The sequence below is a fragment of the Puma concolor genome, chromosome B4 (genome assembly GCF_028749965.1).
Source record: "Puma concolor isolate L17-30 chromosome B4, mPumCon1.1.hap2, whole genome shotgun sequence".
NCBI classification, from domain to species: Eukaryota; Metazoa; Chordata; class Mammalia; order Carnivora; family Felidae; genus Puma; species Puma concolor.
In genome coordinates, this window is record NC_141673.1 from 5,003,876 (window position 1) to 5,022,923 (window position 19,048).

The 19,048-nt window shown below is 51.9% G+C and overlaps 1 protein-coding gene across 1 annotated transcript; it reads left to right on the top strand.

The window, feature by feature from the left end:
• Nucleotides 1-9,590: 9,590 nt before the first annotated feature.
• Nucleotides 9,591-15,206, top strand: RTL6 (retrotransposon Gag like 6). The gene is made up of 2 exons (XM_086712044.1): nt 9,591-9,759; nt 9,960-15,206. The coding sequence occupies exon 2, from the start codon at nt 10,278-10,280 to the stop codon at nt 10,995-10,997; it is 720 nt and encodes a 239-aa protein (XP_086568170.1). The 5' UTR covers nt 9,591-9,759; nt 9,960-10,277; the 3' UTR covers nt 10,998-15,206.
• Nucleotides 15,207-19,048: the final 3,842 nt, after the last annotated feature.

Sequence of the window (19,048 nt, forward strand, 5' to 3'; positions counted from 1 at the left end):
GTCCGACTTCACCTCAGTTCGGGTCATGATCTCCTGGTTCGTGGTTCCGAGCCCGGCATCGGGCTCTGTGCGGATAGCCAGGAGCCTGCTTGAGATCCCCTCTCTCCCTCTCTCTGCCCCTCCCCTGCTCACACTCTTCCTGTCTCTCTCAAAATAAATAAAAACAACACTTGAAAAACTACATAACAAACAAATGTTGAGTGGGACATGTTTTGGCTTAAAAAATAGTCTTTGCAGAACGGTACCCTGGCTGGACTCAAAATCGATACACTATGGAGACATTTGAGCTGGAATATTTCTGTGTTTCAATAAAAGATAGAATGGGGAATGTTCTCCACTGACCCGAGTTTTTCTGAGCTTACCTGGTACGTTAGTACCTGTAGGAAGATTTTCTTAATTATTATAGTCTGCAGAGAAGAGTTCATTGAAGATGTCTGCAGACTTAAATTTACAACCACGGGGGCTCCTGGGTGGCTCAGTCAGTTGAGCGTCCGACTTCAGCTCAGGTCATGATCTCGCGGTCCGTGGGTTCGAGCCCCGCGTCGGGCTCTGTGCTGACGGCTCAGAGCCTGGAGCCGGCTGCGGATTCTGTGTCTCCCTCTCTCTCTGCCCCTCCCCCACTCATGCTCTGTCTCTCTCTCAAAAATAAACCTTAAAAAAAGTAAAAAAATAAATAAATAAATTTACAACCACGGAGTGCAATGCTGAGTAAGACTGCAAGCGTTTATGACGTTTTACGACAAAATGAAGCACCTTGAAGAAGAAAGTGTGCTTTGGGAAGTATCAGCAGCTTGGCCATAGTCACGGGTCCATCAGTACTATAAATAAGGTTTCAGGAAATGCATTGATGTATTTACCTTGAGTAACTTGTTTGACTCTCAGAAGCATCCCAGTCTGAATGGTGGCCCTGCTCATGCAAAGACTTTGACACGGTTGACCAGCCCTCCTCCTCCAGGAAGCCAAAAATTGGCTTTTGAGGTTCTGTAGTTTCCTTCTACCCTTTGAGCCACTCTTCAGCAGGCTCTTCCCCATGTCCTAGACCCCTAAACTGTGGACTGCACAATTCTTTTTTTTTTTAAGTTTATTTATTTATTTTGAGACAGAGAATGAGCGGGGGAGGGGCAGAGATAGAGGTAGAGAGGGAGAGTCCCAAGTAGGTGCCAAACTGTCAGCACAGAGCCCAATGTGGGGCTCGAACTCACAAACCGTGAGATCATGACTTGAGCCGAAACCAAGAGCTGGACGGTTCACCCACTGAGCCACCCAGGCACCCCATGGACTGCCCAATTCTTTTTTTTTTTTTAATGTTTATTTATTTTTGAGAGAGAGAGAGTTGGGGGGGGGGGGGACAGAGAGAGAGGGAGACACAGAATCTGAAGCAGGCTCCAGGCTCCGAGCTGTCAGCACAGAGCCCGATGTGGGTCTCGAACCCACGAACTTTGAGATCATGACCTGAGCAGAAGTTGGACGCTTAACCGACTGAGCCACCCAGGCGCCCCACGGACTGCACAATTATTGACCCTCCCCTCATTTCTGTGTGCGCTCTCTTCCTAGCTTTGGATACCATCTACCTCCTACTGACTTTCCAACAGACCTCTCCCTAGAACTCCAGAATCAAACCCAGAGCCAGCCTGACATCCCCACTTGAAGGTCTCAAAAAAGACGCCCTAACTCAACTCTCAGTGAGGAACTCCCCACCAGAGCGCCCCTCCCATGCAGTTGTAAGAAATAATACAGGCAGACCTGTGGAACCCTTTACTCAGTTTCCCTCACTGGTAACACCTTGCAAAATCACAGGGCGACACCACCCCCAGACACTGACATTGATCCGGACAAGACACAGGAGATCCTCCTGGTGTCCTTTTACGGCCACACCCACGGCCCCCGCACCCTAATGCCTCCTGAGATGTTCATTTCTCTGGGATAAAAGTCCAGAGGGCAATTGCTGAGTTGTATGGCTTAGGTTTTAGTTTAGTTTTGTTTTTTGTTTTTTTTTTAACATTTATTTATTTTTGGGACAGAGAGAGACAGAGCATGAACGGGGGAGGGGCAGAGAGAGAGGGAGACACAGAATCGGAAGCAGGCTCCAGGCTCTGAGCCATCAGCCCAGAGCCCGACGCGGGGCTCGAACTCACGGACCGCGAGATCGTGACCTGGCTGAAGTCGGACGCTTAACCGACTGTGCCACCCAGGCGCCCCTAGTTTTGTTTTTTAATTGCCAGACTTTTCCAGAGTAGCTGTACCATTTTACATTCCCCGCAGCAATGCATTCGGTTTCCCTGCGTCCTCGCTGGCCTTCGGTATCATCGCTATTTTTTTTTTTAATTTTTTTTTTCAACATTTATTTATTTTTGGGACAGAGAGAGACAGAGCATGAACGGGGGAGGGGCAAAGAGAGAGGGAGACACAGAATCGGAAGCAGGCTCCAGGCTCTGAGCCATCAGCCCAGAGCCTGACGCGGGGCTCGAACTCACGGACCGCGAGATCGTGACCTGGCTGAAGTCGGACGCTCAACCGACTGCGCCACCCAGGCGCCCCTCATTGCTATTTTTTATGGCCGTTCCATACGTACGCAGTGATATCTCGTTATGGTTCAATTTTCATTTCCCCCATGGCTACGGATGGCAAACATTTTTTCACGTTTACTTGCCAGCTGCGTGTCCTTTTGGGTGAAGTGTCTCTTCACGTCTTTGGCCCATTTTCTAATTGGGTTGTTTGCTGTTTTCCTGTTCCGTCTCGAGAGTTCTTTCTATGTTCTAGATACTCGTCCTTTGTAAAGATATGTGGTCTGCAAATATTTTCTCCCATCTCTGCCTCGTACTTGTGTCCTCTTAGCAGGGTCCTTCACAAAGAAAACGTTTTAAATTGTGATGGAGTCTCGTGGATCAATGTTTCCTTCTATGGACCATGCTTCTGGGGTCCGATCTAAGGATTGTTTGCTTAGCCCCACACTGCAAAGATTTTATCTGGTATGTGATTAGAGTTTTATTGTTTTATGTTTTAGATCTAAGTCAGATCATTTATTTTTTATTTTTTTTTAATTTTTTTTTCAACGTTTATTTATTTTTGGGACAGAGAGAGACAGAGCATGAACGGGGGAGGGGCAGAGAGAGAGGGAGACACAGAATCGGAAACAGGCTCCAGGCTCTGAGCCATCAGCCCAGAGCCTGACGCGGGGCTCGAACTCACGGACCGCGAGATCGTGACCTGGCTGAAGTCGGACGCTTAACCGACTGCGCCACCCAGGCGCCCCTAAGTCAGATCATTTTTATAGCAGATGAGAGAGTTAGACTGACATTCTTTAAAAAAACATACTCGTGGATGTTCAATCACCCCATCACCATTTGGTGACAAGTCTATCCTTCCTCCGTTGGATTTCTGTTTTGTGTTTCTCAAAGATCAGTTGGGCCTGTTTGTACGGGTCGGCTTCTGGGTTCTCTGCTTTGCTCCATTGATCTATGTGTCTATTCTTTCACTAATATAACACAGTCTGTAGCTTTTCTTGAAATAGGTAGATGGATTCCTCCCACTTTATTATTTTTCAAAATGTTTTTTGTTATTCTATTTCCATATATATTTTCCATATACATTTTATTTATTTTTTTTTAATTTTAATGTTTATTTAGTTTTGAAAGAGAGAGAGAAAGACTGAATCCCATGCAGGCTCTGCACTGTTGGTGCAAAGCCCGACTCGGGGCTCAAACTCACAAACCGTGAGAGCGCGACCTGAGCCGAAGAAATCAAGAGTCACACACTTAACCGACTAAGCCACCCAGGTGCCCCTATAAAATTCTCTTTTAAAAAGAATGCAGTTTGGGGCGCCTGGGTGACTCAGTCAGGTGAGCATCTGACTCTTGATTTCAGCTCAGGTTATGGTCCCAGGGTTGCGGGATTGAGCCCCAGGTCAGGCCCCACTCTGTGCGTGGAGCCTGCTTGGGATTCTCTCTCTCTCTCTCTCTCTCTCTCTCTCTCTCTCCTTCTTCCCTTCTCCCTGCTCTTGGGTGCTCTTTTTCTCTCTAAAATAAAAGAGAGAGAGACAGAGAGAGAGAGAGAACCCTTAAAGAAATAAAAAACAATACATTTTAGTGGGTTTTAGTATATTTACAAGGGTATACAACAATCAACTCTAACTCCAGAGCATTTTCATCACCCCCCAAAGGAACTGTATTCCGATCAGCAGCCATTCCTCATTCCCTTCCTCTCCGGAGACCCTGGCAACCACCACTCAAATACTTTCCATCTCTATGGATTTGCCTCTCACGGACACTTCATATAAATAAAGTCATACACATATGGTCCTTGTATCTAACTTCTTTCACAGCGGAACGCTTTCAAGGTTCACCCATGCTGTGGCACATGTCGGATTTCTTTCCTTTTTATGGCCAATCGATATTCCATTGTACGGTGATAGCACATGTTTATCCATTCATCAGTGGGTGGACATGTGGCTTGGTTATGTCTTGAAAAATGTTATGAATAATGCCTCTACAAATATTCATTTCCAAGTGTTTGTGTAGACACATGTTTTCAATGAACTTGGGCATATGCCTAGGAACGGTATTTCTGGGTTATACGAAAAGTCTCCGTTTAACTTTTTGAGGAACCGCCCAGCTGTTTTTCAGTAGCTGCACCATTTTACGTTCCCACCAGCAATGGATGATGGTTCCAATTTTTCCACATCTTCAACAGCATTTGTTACCGTCGATCTTTTAAATCATAGTAATACTAGGGGGTGTGAAGTGATAGCTCGTTGTGGTTCTGATTTGCATTTCCCCAAAGACTAATGATGTTTAACATCTTTTCATGTGTTTATGGGCCATTTGTGTATCGTCTTTGGAGAAATATCTGCTCGAGAATTTGTTCCTTTAAGAAATTGGGTTGTCTTTTCATCATTGAATTATAAGAGTTTTCTATATATTCTGGATATTGGACCCTTGTCAGATATATGACTTGGAAATATTTTCTCCCATTCTGTGGGTTATCCTTTCAGTTTCTTTTAATTTTAATTTTTGAGAGAGAGAACAAGGGAGGGGCAGAGAGAGAGAGAGAGAGAGAGAGAGAAAGAGAATCATAAGCAGCCTCTGTGCTGACAGCAGACAGCCCGAGGCAGGGCTCAAACTCACGAACCCTGAGATCGTGACCTGAGCCGAAGTCGGATGCTTAACCGACTGAGCCACCTAGGTGTCCCTTCACTTTCTGGATAGCATCTTTCGAAACACAAAAGTTTTTCATTTTGGGAAAACCCAATTGGTGTTTTCTTCTGTTACTGGTACTTTGTGTCGTATGTAAGACATCACTCCACAACCCATGATGACAAAGATTTAGTATTAGCTTTTCCTCTAAGAGTTTTATAGTTTTGACTCTTATATTGAGGTCTTTGATTCCATTTTGAGTTAATTTTTGTACAAGGTGTGAGGGAGGGGAACTAGCTTAATTCTTTGCTATGGGTAGCCAGTTGTCTGAGGAAAGACTATTCTTTCATCACTAAATTGTCTTGGCCCTCTTCTTGAAAGTGAATTGACCGTAAATGTTAGGGTTTATTTCTGGACTTTCAATTCTATCCCGCTGAACCAGACTGTAATTCTTGTTTGCTAAACCTTTGTGGGTAGAATTTGAAATGGAAGGCTCTGTTGGTAGGTGCATATGTGTTCATATTTGTTGTATCGCCGGATTGACCTTTTTATCATTACAAAATGTCCTTCTTTTTCTCTAGTAACAATTTTTGTGTTAAAGTCTATTTTGTTTGATATTGGCATAGCCAATCCAGTTCTCTTTTGGCTACTTAAAAAAAATGTTTCTTTATTTCTGAGAGAGAGAGTGAGAGCAGGGGAGGGGCAGAGAGAGGGGGACAGAGGACCCAAAACAGGCTCTGCTCTGACAGCAGTGAGCACGATGTGGGGCTTAAATCCACGAACTGAGGGATCAGGACCTGAGCCGAAGTCAGACTCTCAACCGACTGAGCCACTTAAGCACCCCTCATTTGCCTACGTTTATATCATTTTCCATTCATTTAATCTCAACTTATTTGTGTCTTTGAACCTAAAGTGTGTCTTTGGTAAATAGCATTGAGTCGGATCATTAAAAAAACTCCATTTTCAGGGCCGCCTGGGTGGCTCGGTCAATTAAGCATCCAACTTCGGCTCAGGTCATGATCTCGTGGCTCGTGGCTTTGAGCCCTGAGTCGGGCTCTGGGCTGACAGAACGGAGCCTGGAGCCCGCTTTGGATTCTCTCTCTCTCTCTGTCTCTCTCTCTGCCCCTGCTCTGCTTGCACTCTGTCTCTGTTGCAAAAATAAATAAACATTAAAAAAACAAAGTTTAAAAAACTCCATTTTCTAATCTTGGCCTTTCAACTAGAGTGTTTAATTCATTTATGTTTAATGTATTGTTGAGAAGGTAGGATTTACATCTGTTGTCTTGTGGGTTTCTATCTGTTCTACTTTTTTGTTTGTTTGTTCCTCTCTTCCTCCATTACCGCCTTCTTTCTCGTGAAGCGGATATTTTGTAGTGTACCATTTTTAATTTCCTTGTTTCTTTTACACATTTTTTTGAGACCTCTATTATTTTTCACAGAGCGGGTCTACAGGGGATGAATGGCCTCCAGTTTTTATTTACTTGGTAATGTCCTAATTTTTCCTTCACTTTTGAAAGCTGGTTTTGCTGAATATAGAATTCTTGGTTGATAGTCTTTTCTTTCCGCGTTTTGAATCTATCCTCCCACTGCCTTCTGGCTTCCATGGTTTCTGATGAGAAACCAGATGTTCATTTTATTGATGACACTTTATACTTAATCACTTGCTTCCCTCTTGCTGCTTCCAAGATTCTCTCTTTGTCTTTGACTTTGGAGAGTTTGATTATTGTCTAAAAGTTTTCTGTCTTCTTAGGCTGTATCTTTCCTGGTTCTTTGGCTTGAGAGAGGCTTTTGTGGGGAACGTGTCTGTCTGCACCCTTTGGCATTTCCAGATTGCCAATTTCTCCAGCTCTGAGATACATGATGAAAACTTCTCAGGGAACTCACTGCTGTGTCAGTCCTTGGGTCCTGAACAATCTAGCCAATCTGCCTTTTTCTCTCCACTTTTTAAGCTCTCTCTCTCTCTCTCTCTCTCTCTCTTCATTATTTTCTGTTGTGCTTTGCTGAAAGAACTCCATCTTCCTGGAAATGGAAGTTGACTTTATTGCCTTTTGGAAGGTACTTTCTCATAGCCACCTCATCCTGTGACATTTTTGCCTCCCTGGCCCCTTCCCCATGTCTGTTCTTTTTACAACTGTTATCCCTTCATTATCCTCATTGAGGATCTTAAATATGCTTCCTTAAAATTTTTTTTTATGTTTATTTATTTTTGAGACAGAGAGGAACAGAGCACGAGCCGGGGAGGGGCAGAGAGAGAGAAGGAGACACAGAATCCGAAGCAGGCTCCAGGCTCCGAGCTGTCAGCACAGAGCCCGACGCGGGGCTCAAACCCATGAACCGTGAGATCGTGACCTGAGCCGAAGTTGGATGCTTAACCGACTGAGCCACCCAGGAGTCCCCTAAACATGCTTCCTTTAAAGTCTTTTTTCCCCTACACTGTTCTATTAATTTAATTTCACCTAGAGTTAATTTATATTATGGTTATTCATTTTGGCGGCCATTATTCTTAGCATTCGATGTCTTCATGGGCTTTTGTTTTGCATTTTAGGTTCATTTTTGGGTAAAAGGCTGTCTTTTGCATTCTGTGTGTGTGTGTGTGTGTGTGTGTGTGTGTGTGTGTGTGTGTGCATTCTCTGTGTACTCAACCCTCCTACTCCCTGGAGCCCCCTTCCTGCCCAGTTTAGCAGTTTGGGGTTGCTCCCATAATGCCCTGCTCTACAGTACAGAACATGTTTTATATTGGTGGTGTTGCTTCACCCTTCCTGGCCTTCTAGGGTCTACTTGTCAAATCAGGGGTCGTGAGGTTCGTGGTACTGTGTGTTCTTCCTGGTCCCAAGGCTACACCTTCACAGAAGTTGTGGTCCCATGAAACGGTCAGAGTAGATTTTCCAGACTCCTTTCGGACATACAGGTGACCCCCGCATTCCCCCAGTTTCAAAGAGAAAGCCTGGTTCTGTTGCCAGGCCTATGGCCCCATTATGTCCCCGGACCATGGATTTATCAATACTCAGCAGTTTGTGTTTCTGCCCACAGTGGAGTTCATCTTGCTTTTGAGCCCAGCCAGATCCTCTCAATGCTTTCTTTGTCTAGTTTGTCGCTGTTCTGCGTTTGTAGCAGAGAGGGCTATCTCAGAGCGTGGGCATGACCCAGAGATTAACTGGATCAGAAGCCAAATACTCTGCCCCTGTTTCTATTTTTGAAGTTCTTGTAACTTGTATTTCACTGCTTTTACGCGATGCCGCTTTGTATCCTACCCGAAATAATGTGAAATACAAATAAATTACGTCTTTCTTCAAATTTATGTTTTATCATTCCTGAAATCAGGGTGTATCTAATATTCAAAGCCCCTGGGAATGTAAGATTCACAGGGTAAATTTCGGCACCTGAAATTGTAGCAGGCACTTCCGTCAGGGGTTCAGCCTCTTCGCAGACGTGTCCCAGAAAGACTGGCACGCTGGGTGTCTTCTCTCTCCAGTCGTGTCCCGGCCTGGAATTGACCACTGGGAAGCAGCACAGCAAGTGAAGCGGGAAAAGCATCCAGACCCCGGAGTTTCTGAAATGGCTCGTACCCTTTGGCCCAGTAATTTCACTCCTTGGCGATTACCCTGGAGAACTTGTCAGGGGAAGGGCTGGGACTTAGACACAAATACGGTTTATAAAACTTCCGCATGGAAATAAGAGATCTATCAAAAGGGGAGCGATTAATAAGTTGTGGCATGCGATTTCAGGGGCAATAATTGCGGTATATGCGATTAGCAGGCACTAACTGAAACTCATGCTTTTGAAACAGCTTTAACAGGAAACTGCTCAAACGTCACGGTTCGAAACCAGTTCAGGAGGTACAAAAAGTAACATGCGGTAATAGACTATATCAAAGAAAAAAATGACAGGGTGGGACTACAGAAATTTTTACTATTTGTTCTCTTCAGGTCGAGGGACTCTTGAGTGATACAAAGTGTTTTTTTTTTTTTTTTAAGACTTCTCTGACATCAAAATTCGCTACAGTGAACATGTGGTTCGTTGAATTTGTATCCAAGATACATTACGAAAAGCCAGCGTCACGAAAAATATATAATTACAGCATATACGAAAAGACCTTTGCTGGCAGTCTTAGGAAGAGCTACAAACACAGGAAGGCATCCACCCCAATAATAAACAACACAGCCATCCCGGACGTCGCTGATTGGCTGCCGCGGAAGGACGCCGAGCGGTAGCCTTGGGAGGCGGGGCTGCGTGCGCCACTTCCGGGGCGGGGCTTCGGCCGCCGCCGCGCCCGCGGGAGCGGGCGGTCTCCATGGCAACCAGCGGGGCCCGCGCGCCGAGGCCCTGCCGCCGCCGCCTCCGCCGCCCCGCCCGCCCGGCCCGGCCCGCGCCCCGGCCGCCCGCGACCCGCCCTCCCTCCGCTGCGACCCCGACCCGGCCCCGGCCCCGGCCCCGGCCCCCGCTCGTGCTCCCGCCCGAGGCCGCCCGCGCCCGCCTCCCGCCGCCGCCCCGGCCTGACCTGACCGGGAAGCAGTTCCGCGGGCCGCCGCCGCCGTGACTCATCGGCCCGCCCGCGTCCCCCGATCGGGCCATCTTGGTCGCGGCCGGCGCGGCAGACGGAGCCGCGGAGGAAGCCGGGGAGACCCAGGTACGCGCCCGCCGCCCGTCCCAGGCCCCCCGCGCCGCCGCAGGTGCAGCCGCCCTTTGTTCTGCCCACGGTGGGCGCCGGGCCCCGCGCGGGGAGGGGGCTTCGGGCCCGGGCGCCCCCCTCCCCCACGCCGCGCCCTTTCCTTCTGCCCCTGTCTACGCAGTCCCAGACGTTTTCTAAAGCATCTTTTCCTCCCTCAGGGCCCAGAACAGTCCAACCCCCTGTGCAGCCCGCGCTGGCCGGGCGAGGTCCGCGATAAAGGAGCCGCCTCCGGAATCGGCGTCCGCAGGGCCTGCGCCACCTGCCCGGCGCCCGCTGTGCTCGTCCTCTGGGCTCCGACCGCCCTGCCTTCTTCTTGTTTGCCCTCTTCGGCCACCCTGCGTGTTGCACCCCGCCCTCTCCCCGATTCCCGTCTGGGCCTACCCCCATTTTAGCATCGCAGGGCCTCAGGTTCTGGGCTACGCGTGCCCCCTTCTCCCAGCCCACCGGTCTCGGCCTTTGGCTGCCCTCTAGCCAACATGGTCCAACCCCAGACATCAAAAGCTGAAACCCCAGCCTCTGCCGCTCCTACCAATGCCCAGATGGATGACGTCATCGACACCCTGACCTCCCTGCGCCTCACCAACTCTGCGCTGAGGCGGGAGGCCTCCACCCTGCGGGCAGAGAAGGCCAATCTCACCAACATGCTGGAGAGCGTGATGGCAGAGCTGACCTTGTTACGCACCAGGGCCCGGATTCCGGGGGCCCTGCAGATCACCCCGCCCATCTCGGCGATTACCTCCAACGGGACCCGACCGATGACCACGCCTCCCACCTCCCTGCCCGAGCCCTTCTCCGGAGACCCGGGCCAGCTGGCAGGGTTCTTGATGCAAATGGACAGGTTCATGATCTTCCAGGCCTCCCGCTTCCCGGGCGAGGCCGAGCGCGTGGCGTTCCTTGTGTCCCGGCTGACCGGGGAGGCGGAGAAGTGGGCGATCCCCCACATGCAACCCGACAGCCCCTTGCGAAACAACTATCAGGGATTCCTGGCAGAGTTGCGGAGAACCTACAAGTCTCCACTGCGGCATGCGCGGCGCGCCCAAATCCGGAAGACTTCTGCCTCTAACCGGGCCGTGCGGGAGCGGCAGATGCTGTGCCGCCAGCTGGCTGCCACGGGCACGGGGCCCTGCCCCGTGCACCCAGCCTCCAACGGGACCAGCCCAGCTCCGGCCCTGCCCACCCGAGCCCGGAACCTTTAAGAATGGGCCACCACCCTGGTCGCATCTGTCGCCACGCAGACAGCATACGCACACCCTTTGCTCCGTAGAAGAGACGTCCGTACAACGGCATCGCCCTGGTTTGAAGACCTTCCTCCCTGCCTCTCCCGACCTGTTCCACAAGGAGATCTTCCTTCCTCACTGTTGGGCGCCCTCTTACCCTCTTGGCTTCCTAGTGACCTGTGCTAGCTTTGTACCTAGAGCGCATGTGTCCCCTCTCTTGCTTGCAACCCCGGCTCCTCTAGCGACCACGGCTCTGCTACCCGGTCACAGCGACTGTGCAGCCTACCGCGCGAACCGTTTGGGCTGACCTCTCCCGGCCTCGCCAGGTTCGCCGAGGCTCCTCCTCTGCCCTCTGCGGGCCCCCGTGGCAGCCCCACCCCCGGCTGCCCTGTTGGGGGTGACGAGCTCACTGACGCCCGAGGACGGCCGCTTGGGCCGGGCCGGTGCCTTGTTTGGGGGCCCTGGGGAGGGGAGTCTGGCTTCCCACCCCTAGCGATCACCAGCCCTGGCCGAGTGTTCGCTGCTGGGAGCGTAGTGCCAGCGTTTCTGGGGGGCAGGCTTCACCCTGCGCTCGGACACGTAATCAGTACGCCCCCCCCGTCGCCACTGGGAAAGACCGCTCATGCGGCTAAGGGAGGGGCCCCCAGAGGACGCACGCCAGTAGCGCCTGGCTTCAGCTGCCAGAGTTCCGACAGCACCGGGAATCCTGGGGATCTGGAACTCACCTGCCACAGAAGGTCCTTGTGGCTTTGGATCGCCGAGCAGTTTCATCCAGCCACCAGAGACCGCACATTCACCCACATCCATGCCTGAGACCCACGGCCGGCTGAGGGGTGGGTGCCAGGGGCTCACTCCGCCGCCCCGGGCCTCCAGTGGGAATCCCCACTGGCTCCCAGCGTGTGCTCGCCCCCTCCTCTTTGCCCCGTATCACTTGGTGGCAGCCCTGTCTAGCTTGAGACCTGTTCCCGTCTCCACGCGGGTGACATGTGGCCTTCGCCTCAGCCCCTTCAGCCACCCACACGGTCCGTAGGTCTCCAAAGCCTGTGTGTAGCATGCTCCCCCCCCCCCCCCCCCCACATGCCTGGGCTGTCCATCGGGTGCCCAGCCTTGGTCTAAGAAAGCGTGGACTCGTAGCTGGAGACCCAGATCCTCTGGGACGCCTCATTAAGCTCTTCCGGTAGGGGCCCTCGCCTCCGGCAGCCCCGCCAAGGCCTTGGTGGCATCTGTGAGGGGAAAGAGCTGCGGTCTACCCGGGTCCTAATGTGGGGACGGTACAGAACTGGCACTCGGGTCCTAATTCTGAGGGACAAAGCTGTACCTCTCAAGGTGGACGGCCTTTCGCTTCCTCACAGGGGCGCCCTGAAGTCACTTTCTAAATGAGACTTGGCCAAGCCCTTTGGACCGTGATGCGCTCGCCATACTCAATGCCAAACGAACCGCGTTTACGGGACCGCCGGGACCACGGGGGGAAGACGGGGTGTCTTGCCCTGGGTCCCTCCGCCCTGTGGTGAACGGTCCTGGCCTGACCACGGAAGGAGAGCCTCAGTGCCCACCCGAAGACCTGGGCGTCGGAATACCCAGAGGTCGGGTGCTGGGGTCCATCCTTTCTTCCTAAGAGTTTCGATGATGCTGGGGAAGGTGACTGCGTTCTTGAAGCGGCCACTGCCTTGCAAGGTCAAGGATATTCAGTGGCTGCTGGGGTCGTGGACCCCTGCCGCCCACTCGTTGCAAACTCTTGTTAGCCCAATTGCCCTGCTGAACAACTGCCTGAATACAGGCTTCAGGCCCCCCTGGATTCCAGCCACGGCTGTTCAGGTGGGACCATGGTGCTCTTTAAGCATGACTGGGGGGAGGACACACAGTGGGGCCACCATTCTGGGGGGTGGGACCTCTGGTGGGGGGTGTACAGATCACTTTCTCTTTGTGCTCAGTGCCCTACTGTCTGCCTGCTAGGGGGAGGTGCCCCTCCGAGGAGGGGGTACGGGCGCTTGGGGGGGGCAAGGCGGCCTGCAGGGGTAACAGACACCTCCAAGGTTTCCACGTGGCCCAGCTCCGCAAGGGTGGGAGCCCTCGCGCGGGAGCGGGGCGGGACCTGTGCCATCTCGCCGAGCCCGGGCCCGCCCACGTGGCACGTGGAAGTCCGCTGCGCTTGCGCCGCCCGCGGTGGGGCCGAGAGCCAGGCCGGCCGCGCGACCCCGGGGGGCGCTGTCGTGCCCGGTCCAGGCTGCTGCCCCAGCTTCCTTTGGTTTGGTGAGTTGGGTTTCACCTGTGGGTGCTTGGCGTCTGCGGGCCGGGGACGGGTGCAATTGCACATCTGCGACCTTGACCGCTACCTGCAGCTTTGGAAATGAGTAGACGAGAGGCCCAGGGGGTCGCCCCCCATTGGGAGTCCCCACCCCCGTGGCGCTAGCGGAAGAGGGGGAGACCCGAACTCCGTGCAGCCCAGAGCCAGACCACGTGACCGGGAGGGTCAAGCTGGAGAAGGAAGCGGGGGAGGGGAGCTGCTTTGTACACACTTGGGGGTTATAATTTCTCTAAATTGCAGAGAACAGGTATTGGTTTCTAAAAGGGACAGGCAGTTAGTAGTGTTACACAGTGCATGTGGGGGGACGCTTTATGTTTTTCATGGTGTTGACATTATTCGAACTATATTGTGACTTTTCTGGTCTACACGATACCCCCTCTGGTAAGTAAGCCTTCGGGGTGTAACGGCATCGTTTGAGATGGCATTTCGAACAAGGGGTGAGTTCCTGGCTGAATGTATAGCGCGACCTTGGGATTAACTTAATGACCTAAAGCATTCTGGTGATGTCTGGGTAAAAGCAAAGACCCGTTTCAGGGGCGCCAGGTAAGTATATGATGAGTAAGCAATGACGGGGGTGCAAAAAGCCCCGAGAAGGCGCCGGTAAGACCTTCCCGGTGCACAGGCCCCTGCCGTCAAGGGGGACACACCGCTCGCTGGGTGACCACGGTTCTGGCAGTTCGGCCCATGGGACGAGAAATAGTAATGACGTTGGGCGCTTGCTTAGGCTGCCTTAAGGGGGCAAGCCGTAGAGTTGTACAGAGGGACACCCCCTGGGGCCACCACCAGCAGTAGAGTTTAGGTGGGAGGATTAAGGTCCCCGTGCCAGGAAGCATTAGACGGGGGGCTTAGAGCTGAGGACAAGACGACTCTGCTGAAGGAAGAGCCGAGCACCGAGTCCGGCAGCCGTGGTGGCTTGCGAACGTAGGGAGAGGATTGGGTGTAGGACAGGTCTGCGGTGTGGAGAGATATGACGACCCCCTGTCGTCCCTCGGGGTCCCAGCGTGGGGTGTGATGGCGGACGGCGCACTGCAGATGCGGTCGAAGGGATGGGAGGGACCCATCACGAACTCCTTCCCGTGAACAAGTAACCGCGTGCTTACCAGGTCTTTTCATCATCAACGCCAGCCTACACCTTCTAGAAGTTTTGGAAAATGAGGGAGAAAGTGGAAAAAGCAAAATTTTAACATTTTGGTGGCTCTCCCCCCAGGCCTCTCCCTTCTCCCCCCCCCCCCCCCCATCATGGTTTTTCTTCTTTTTGTTCGGACATAGTTGTGACACTACCTTCTGTAATGATACGGTATCGTGTAGATGTTTTCACTTCTATCAGGGGCTCTCCCCCAGTACGTGTTATTGCTAACTTTAGTTTGAAATGGCCGTGTAAGCCGTCACGCAGCCGGACGGGAGTGCCCGTGGTTGGTCACCCGTGCCGTTTCTAACCTCTCGCGCTCAGAAATGGGAGAATTTCTTCATGCATCACGCTTTCCGCCGCTGTCGAGTTATTTCCTTAGGCTAGATTCTCAGAGGTGGGATTATCGAATTGATACGAAAACCTTTGAGCCCCTCATCACGTATTGACCAAATGGTTTCCAGAAACGTCTGTATCCATTGATGACACTGCCGCCAGCAAGGATGTACGTGCCCGCTACACCATCTGGCCAGCTCCGAGCATTATCACCTGGCCGAACGTTGGCTGATCTGATCACGAAACGTAGCACTGCGTTTCGGGTTGCGTCTCTTTGCTGCCAAGTCGAACATCTTTTCCATGTTAAGCAGGTGTATTTCCTCTTTTGTGGATTGTCAGCGTCCTTTGCTCTTATCTACTGGGGTCCGATAAATTTGTATGAGCTCGTTATATATTAAAGATATTAACCCGTCATGTGTCACACCGGCTGCTCGTGTGTCCAGCTTTTTACTTCTGTGTGTGTGTGTGCGTGTGACCGAAATTTTGACCTCTTGGAACAGCCGGCCCACTCTGCCGCTGGACCGTTTTGTCTGTTGTTAGACTCTAATGACAGACACAACGCAGGCACATATGTTTTGTCCCTCTTGTTCTCGGCTGTATCATTGTACCTGTAACCATGCCCGGCACGCCGCAGGCGCTCAGTAACCCTTTGCCAGGGTGTACGAGTGGCTGTGCTGGGTGGCGGGGGTTTGTGGGGGGGGGGGGGGAGACAGGCCGCGGCCAACATGCCTGCAGACCAAGAGCGGTCCTCCAGCCTTCGAGTCTCCGAATCCCTTTGCGCCATTAAAAATCCCCTTAGGACCCCAAAGACCTTTTGCTTACGTAGAGCTTACTTATTAACACTTACCATATTGTAAATTAAAGTGGAGACTGTTTGAAAATACTATCTGGAAAATAAACTCATTACATGAGGACCGAAGTGGCCTATTTTAGAGAAAACTGTGTTTCCCAAAACAAAGCAAAAGAAAAAAACGAGCGGGAAAAGCGGCATTGTTTTCCATCTCTGCAAACTTCCTCGGTGCCTGGCTGCATAGAAGACAGCTGGGGTCTCACACCCGCTTCAGCACTTAATCCGTTGCAAGATCACTTACCAGGTAGCCTCTGAGAAATGCCGTCGTGCACTCATGAGGGAGAGTGGAAAACTTAATCTGTTGCAAGATCACTTATCAGGTAGCCTCTGAGAAATGCCGTCGTGCACTCATGAGGGAGAGTGGAAAAGGCGGAGAAGATTCGAGCATCGCTGCAAAACCCGTTGGTCATCACAGGCCCCCGGCAAGGGTCCTGCCCACTCAGAGCCGCTGGTCGGAGAAGAGCTGAGCAGAGGCTCCTTCTGGCTCCTCTGTGGCTCCTTTCAGCATCTTAAATGGAAGGTCTTTTCCTCCTAGAGTTAATACAGTTATTTCTGGAATTAGTCTGGCATACAGTGGGAGGCGAGGCTCTAAATGGACTTCCTTCCAAATGCTTAAACATCCTGAAATCCTGTATTAATTAATCATCTATAATCAATTAATCACCCATTAATTCTTTCTGTGTGTTGCTTCCCTCATCACGTTTGAAAGTCTTATCTGTTACAGGGGCTGGCTTTTCTGTTCTCTGCTGATGCACCGATTCCCCTCTGCCTCCCTTCTTAAAATGACTTCGGTTTTATAATTCTTCGTATTCCTATCCAGGAGGGTTCTCCCCCTTGAGGCTTTCTTAATCTTCCTCACCCGATGAGCTTAACAATTCATTCTAAGTTTTCCCCAGATCTTGGGAACAGGTGCGGAGCTTGGAAAGGCGCGGCTGCTTTGGTGAGTGGTGTGGAGGGTGGAAACCCGTGTCCGGGCAGCCCCTTCCTCCTAGCAGCCCAGGCCCTTGCCCTTGGGGCCTCCGCTAACTGCTTCTCTATGACAGGTGGTGGTTTGGGAACGGGGGTGAAAATCTGCCCCGACTGGCTAGTCTTGCCGATTCGGTGTCTTCTGCTACGGAAAGGTCTAGAATCCAGCTGGACACACTAGCATCCTACTGGCTGGCCCCAGATGTCCGATCCTAAGAGGGTCACAGGGTCCCAGCCACCCACCCCGCCTGACAGTGGAGGTACGGAGCTGAGGTCCCCCAGCCACCCCCCGCAGTGTGGCCCAGCTTGAGACCAGGAGCCCGGATTGGAACAAGGCCTGCCTCCTCAGTGGCTGCGTGACCCCTGCTCTTGCTTTGTGCTCGAAGGTACCCAATCTGGAGGAGTTCTGTCCCGGGGCCCACTGAGTCTCCCTCTCGGTGAGTGTTGGCTCTATTCGTGTCGTCCCCGGGCCGGGAACCTTATGTCCCTCATCCGCACCTGCTCTGTTACCCAGGCCTTCCCATGCTTCTCCTAACAGCCCTCAGTCCGCCCCCTTCAGTCCTGCCTCCTGCCTCCCCTCGTGCTCTGAGTCCCGCGAAAAGACCGGGGTCAAATTTCCTCCTCCTAGAAGCCCTCCTGGAACAACACCCCACACCCACCCCAGGCTTACAGCTATTAAACACCATCACGTTATGTTATCCGGCTTATGTTTCTCTCCCCCACTAGACAGCGCGCTCCTAGAGGGCAGAGCTGGTGTCCCATGCGTGCATGTCCCCAGCACCCAGCCCCGGGGGCTGACAGAAAAGCCGCCTGGGGAGACATTCAGTGGTTGACCAGAAGGACAGCACGACAGACAACAGCTGGGAGTCTTGGGTCCACATCACCCAGGCCACCTGCCAAGGAAAACTGGAACCTCCAGCCAGCCCCACACCCACTTGTCCTGTTTCCTTTCTTTACAAAACAGGATCACGCTGTACATGCTCATTAGCCTGTTTTTGTTTTGTTTTGTTTTCCCCTCAATATGGGATGAGAACTTGCCAACATCATGACGTTTTTTGAAAATACGGCTGATAAATGAATACTATTCTGTCTCTGGATTTGCCGCACTGGGCTCGCACCACCCCCTTCCTTTTGGGAGGTAACTCGCCTACGATCGTCATTGTCAAATGGAATTGCAGTAAGCATCCTGGCAGCTGAATGGTTCCCAGGGAATGTGGTCCTGTCGTCATTACGCTCCTGTCGTGAGTGTCCTTTAGACCGACTGACAGGTCATCGCTGCTGACAGGAGAGTCCGGTGGGGTTTTTATTGGACCACCTCACGGAGCACGGGGTAGCCTGTGTGGCTTTTCAAGTGATCCCTTCGGGGTTTCACGGCGCCCAGCAGCGTCTCCATCGAGTGGCGACTGTCTGCCTCCAGAACAGATGCGGTGCGCCACCCAGGCTCCCGTCCGGGGCCGAAGCGCTCACTGACCCGGCGCTGGGGGCGTCGGTGGCCGACCCTCTCGGGCAGTTCTGCAGATGAAGGCACCGTCTCACCGCGGCCCTGCTTCCTTCCCTGTGGCTGCATACACGCAAGGGCTGGTCCACACGGGGTGACCCCAGAGCCCCCCGCGGGACTGCCCGGCCTGGAGACTGTGACCACACCGGCTTCTCCCCGACCAGTCCTGCTCCTCGCCGATGTTGACCTGGAGACCGCTTCCCAGTAAATGTCTCGCAGGCGAACCTTCGTCTCAGAGTCTGCGTCCCGGGGATGGTGGCCTGTGACCATCTGTCCCATCATTCAGACCTTGTGGCCTCCTTTTATTCGAGTTTCCGGAACTTCCCAATGTTATTTATTTTTTCATTTATATTTTGTTTTTTTAATTTACATCCAAATTAGTTAGCATATGGTGCAACAATGGTTTCAGGAGTGGATTCCTTAGTGCCCCTCCCCCATTGAGCCCCTCCCCCTCCCACAATCCCTCCCGTAACCCTCAGTTTGGTCTCCATATTTATGAGTCTCTTCTGTTTTGTCCCCCTCCCTGTTTTTATATTAGTTTTGTTTCCCTTCCTTTATGTTCATCTGTTTTGTCTCTTAAAGTCCTCATATAAATGAAGTCATATGATTTTTGTCTTTCTCTGACTAATTTCACTTAGCATAATACCCTCCGCTTCCAGCCACATAGTTGCAAATGGCAAGATTTCATTCTTTTTGATCGCCGAGTAATACTCCATTGTGTATATATATCACATCTTTATCCACTCATCCATCGATGGACATTTGGGCTCTTTCCATCCTTTGGCTATTGTGGATAGTGCTGCTATAAACACGGGGGTGCCTGTGTGCCTTCGAAACAGCACCCCTGTATCCCGTGGATAACTGCCTAGTAGCGCGATTGCTGGGTCGTAGGGTAGGTCTATTTTTAATTTTTGAGAACCTCCACACTGTTTTCCAGAGTGGGGGCACC

Bases quoted from the DNA above. Each gene is read 5' to 3' on its own strand.
- RTL6 (XM_086712044.1), top strand. From the start codon at position 10,278: ATGGTCCAACCCCAGACATCAAAAGCTGAAACCCCAGCCTCTGCCGCT.